The following is a 4,979-nucleotide window of genomic DNA, read 5'->3' on the forward strand; positions in this document are numbered from 1 at the left end:
AAGTATCTTTTCAAGCACAAGCAATGAATAAGATGAATGAAAAAGATTTGAAGAAAGAGTTTAAAAGTCTAAGGGAACTTCCCTTGTGTTTTTGTGAGTTTCCTAACTCGGCCAATGCACCATCTTCATGGCATCATCAACTTCTTGGAACGGCAGAATGGATTCATCAGCTTCTCCTCAATCACCTCTCATTGAAGCCGCATTGATGGAGAGCTTTCTTCCTCACTCTCCAAGGCTGCTCTGAACAGCCTCTTGCCTAGACACGCCACTGACTTGGTCTGGTTGATGATCCTTGTAGAAGATTTTGCAAAAGACTTGTTACTGACCATGGATCATATGCATTAAGACTCCCCCTCAAGCTTAGAACCGAGACTAGAAGGAGCTAAGCTTGTGATGATCCAATGCATCTCCATGGTCTAATAACGATCATCTTTCATGATAGCTTTCTTCTTGTGAGTTTACTCTCTCTTCCTTAACCATGAACTAGGGTGTTTGAATCACCATAGAGAGTCTCACAAGACACACTTTATTAGATTTTGATTTAGTGAGTGTAGAACGTGGATTAAGAGAGAATAAGATTGATTTGAGTAAGTAGATTGAGAGAATTAAGAGATTAGAGTAATGAGAGAGAGTAGAAAGATTAAAGAGAGATAGACTCAAAACTCAGATTAATTCATTCAGATGAGAGCATACAAGATATAAGGAGATTACAATCATGTCTAGGTTCAGTGAATTCAACTTAGACTATAAGCATGTGAGGTCAATACAAATAATAGGCTGAGATGCTTCACATGCTTAGACAGGCTGTAAAGTAGCTTTACCTTTCCAGCTAGCCCCAATCCTTATCCATCCCTCTCTTGGACGAGTTCCTTCATCAGTATAGAGCCAAGGTAACTTCCCAAGTCACTTCCATCCAGATATGGTAACTCCAAAGTAACTGAGGTAAATTCTAAAGTTACCATGGTAAATCTCTAAAGTTACTGTCTCTGCCTCATCACTCTATTGAACCCCAAAGCTTCATCTCTCCACTTCTTGATCTTCATCTCAACACTCCCCCTCAAGCTAGACTAAATGAACTTGTCTAGCTTGGAAACCATGAATATCTCCCTCATTAAAAACCTCACCAAGGAAAACCCATTGGGATAAAACCTTGATGAGGGAAAAAGAGTAGAGACTCCATGGTTAAGGGGATCAGCTCATGGGAGTAAGATCAACGAGTCCAAGCCTTGATAGTATGAACTCTATTGTCTTCTGCCTCGCTGCCTTAGTAAACACATCAGCCAGTTGATCCTCACTCCTCGTGTAGCATGGCAGTATTACTCCTAGGACAATCATCTGCCTCACCTTGTGACAATCAACTTCTATGTGCTTTGTTCTCTCATGAAACACAGAATTAGAGGCAATGTGAATAGCAGCCTGATTGTCACAATGCATTGTCATAGGAGTGGTCTGCTCAATACTCAAATGCTTCAATATCACTTCGATCCACACTAGCTCATTAGTCAGCTTCAACATGGCTCTATATTCAGCCTCAGCACTGGAACAGGAGACAACCTTCTGCTTCTTACTCTTCCATGTAACCAAGTTCCCTCCAATGAAGGTACAATACCCAGTAGTTGATCTCCTATCAACTCTATCTCCGGCCCAGTCAGCATCACAATAACCAACCACTTCTGTACTCCTATTGCATCCCATCCAGACTCCTTGGCCACTAGAGCCATTCAAATACCTCAAGATCCTGTCTACCATGTTCCAATGGTGCATCTTTGGAGCTTGCATATGCTGGCTAACTTGATTCACAGCAAAACATATGTCTGGTCTGGTGATTGTCAAGTAGATCAGCTTCCCAACCATCTTCCTATACAGCTTAGCATCTTCAAATGGCTGATTGTTTTCAATCTCGCCCTCAAGCAAAACCTTATACCCATCCTCAAGAGGTGTCTTAGCTGTCTTTCCTCCAAGCTTACCAGCGCCCTTCAACAGATCCTGAGTGTACTTTCTTTGAGACATGAACAAGCCCTCCTTTGATCTGCATATCTCAATACCCAGAAAATACTTCATCTCTCCCAAATCCTTGATGTCAAACACTGATTTGAGAAACTCCTTAGTAGCCTGAATCCCTGCCTTATCACTTCCTGTGATAATCAAATCATCCACATACACTAGAATCACAATGATCCCTGAAGGTCCTGTCAAGGTGAAGAGAGTGTGATCCAGTTCAGACTTCCTAAATCCTCTCCCATTGAGAGTGGTACTCAGCTTCCTGTACCAAGCTCTAGGTGACTGTTTTAGCCCATACATTGCCTTCTTCAAACTTAAAACATTCCCTGGCTTTACTAGATGCTCAAGACCAGGAGGTGGATGCATGTATACTTCATCTTCTAGTTCACCTTGCAGGAAAGCATTCTTCACAACCATTTGCCACAGATCCCACTCCAAGTTTGTTGCAATTGATAACACAATTCAAATTGTGTAAAGCTTAGCCACTGGTGCAAAAGTATCAATGTAGTCTTCCCCATAAGTCTGTGTAAACCCTCTTGCTACCAGCCTGGTTTTGCGTCTCTCAATAGTTCCATCTGCCCGGTACTTGGTTGTGAAGATCCATCTGCTAGACACAGCCTTCTTCCCTCTTGGTAATTCACTCTCATACCAAGTGTCATTCCTGATCATTGCATCCCTTTCATCACCCACTTAATTTCTCCAGACCTTATGCTTCATGGCTTCCTCATAAGACCTTGGGATCTCATTCTCATCCAGATTACACATGAAGACCACATGCTCCTCTGGATATGTTGCAAACGAACATACTGCTTGAGTCGGATGTGCTACGGCCTCTGCATTGTAGTATATCCTTGTGTTCACCCAATTTGATGGATCTTTCTTTACCCTGGTACTTCTCCTCAGTGGTTGAACCTCTGTTTCTGGTTCCTGAATCCCAACTGACTCGACTCGATTTTGCATAGCTGCCTGCTCATTTCTATCAGTCTGCGCATCTGATCTTGGACTCTCTCTATCAGCCTGCGCATCTCCATCTGATCTTGGACTCTCTTCTCCTTGTGTCTCTCCTTGATCATGACTTCCTGAATCACTTTGCTGTTGTTGTTGCACTCCTGATTCAGCTTCACTTCCCCCCTCATGATCAAGAGGGGACATCCTTTCACTTTCCTCCTCATGAGTACTTGTGCTTCTTGGTGGTTCTCTTCTTGTTCCCTGATCCTGGGTCATGCTAATCCCAAGATTCTCCAATATTTTCCTCAGATTTGTTGCCTTATCTGATGGCGTTTGTGGAAGATCCTTCAAATCTTCCCATATCTTTTCTTCATAATACCCTTTTCCTTCAATGAATTTGACATCTCTAGACACCAACACCCTCCCTGTTATTGGATCATAGCACTTATACCCTTTCTGAGTGATGGAGTATCCAATAAACATAGCCTTAGTGCTCTTTGCATCAAGCTTCTTCCTCAGCTCTCCTGGAACCAATACATAGCAGGTACACCCAAACACTCTCAGATGTTGAATCTGCGGCCTAGCTTTGTTCAGTACCTCAAATGGAGATAGATCCCTCAGAACTTTTGTCGGTGTCCTGTTGATGAGATAACATGCTGAGACAACTGCATCACTCCAAAATCTCTTGGGAACATTAGAATGAAACATCATTGATCTTGCTACTTCCATCAGGTGTCTGTTCTTTCTCTCAGCCACACCATTCTGTTGTGGAGTGTAGGGACAGCTGGTTTGATGAACTATCCCATGCTTCATCAGATGATTCTTGAATGCATGGCTAGTGTGTTCACCTCCATTGTCTGACCTTAGTACCTTCACAGTAGCATTATAGTGATTAGTGACATAAGCTTGGAAGTTTATAAATGCCTCTAACACTCTATCCTTGGAAGGAAGCAATGTGACCCATGTATACTTAGATTTTTCATCTATGAAAGTCACAAAGTACTTATGCTTATCTCTAGATATACATGGAGATGTCCACACATCAGAGTGTATTAAGTCAAAGCATTTCTCATAGACAGTTTCAGATGTGGGAAAGACAGTTTTGCAATGCTTCCCTAGTATGCATGCTTCACATTCAAGGTGATTAACTGATAGATTAGGCATCATTAGCTCAAGGGCGCGAGTATGAGGATGTCCTAATCTAGCATGCCAAGTAATACTATCACAGCCATCAGCAGTACTACTCATGCATATAGAGATAGAGGGTTTAGAGAGCTTAGTTGATTGTAGCTGGTATAGATTGTTGGTACTGCTCCCCTTTCCAATCACTTGACCCGTAACAAGATCTTGAAACTCAACCTCCTGTGGCCTGAATACTACTTGACATTGCAAGTCAACAGTAGCTCTCTTTACAGATATCAAATTGGAGGTAAACTGAGGCAGGTACAAGGCTGTTGACTCCCTGTCAAATAGCTTCAAGCTTCCTATCTCTTCTATAGGAATTTTATCTCCATTTGCTATCTGAACATTTCCAGTAGCTTCTCTCACTTCATCCATCAGACTCCTATCACTGATCATGTGATGACTGGCTCCAGAATCCACAATAATAGGTTTAGACCTTACTGAATGACCTCCTTGCTTCTTTGATGCAGTGAGTGCTTTTGCTTTGGCTACAAATGCATCCCATTCTCTTCTGGTAATCACCTCATCAGCTCCACCCTTCTCGTGTCTGTTTGTTAAGCTATCCCCATCTTTTATGTCTCCTATGTATGCTGAATACAAGCTCTTGCCGGTGATTACTTGTTCTAGCTCAGTAATCTTTCTCCTCTTATCCGGCTGCATCGTTGCTTGCTCATGCTTCACCAAACCACACACACTCTCCACATCAGGTAGGATTTCTTCCGTGAGGATCTTCCTGACCAGTTTATCATAAGACTTATCCAAACTCAGCAGAAGACTAAACACTTCATCTTGCTCTAGCCTTCTCTTCAGTATGTCTTTATCTGAGGTACTCGGTCTGAGCGCCTTCA

General features: G+C 42.4%; 1 protein-coding gene across 1 annotated transcript; it reads right to left on the minus strand.

Annotated features, from left to right (window-relative positions):
* Window positions 1-653: 653 nt before the first annotated feature.
* Window positions 654-2,468, minus strand: LOC117129810 (uncharacterized mitochondrial protein AtMg00810-like). The gene is made up of 2 exons (XM_033283048.1): window positions 1,033-2,468; window positions 654-990 (listed from the first exon to the last, which is right to left on the minus strand). The coding sequence occupies exon 1, from the start codon at window positions 2,416-2,418 to the stop codon at window positions 1,192-1,194; it is 1,227 nt and encodes a 408-aa protein (XP_033138939.1). The 5' UTR covers window positions 2,419-2,468; the 3' UTR covers window positions 654-990; window positions 1,033-1,191.
* Between the last annotated feature and the right edge of the window lie 2,511 nt (window positions 2,469-4,979).

The sequence above is a fragment of the Brassica rapa genome, unplaced genomic scaffold (genome assembly GCF_000309985.2).
Source record: "Brassica rapa cultivar Chiifu-401-42 unplaced genomic scaffold, CAAS_Brap_v3.01 Scaffold0168, whole genome shotgun sequence".
NCBI lineage: Eukaryota > Viridiplantae > Streptophyta > Magnoliopsida > Brassicales > Brassicaceae > Brassica > Brassica rapa.

Excerpts from the sequence above, each read along its gene's own strand:
- LOC117129810 (XM_033283048.1), bottom strand. The coding sequence starts at position 2,418 with ATGGTTGTGAAGAATGCTTTCCTGCAAGGTGAACTAGAAGATGAAGTA.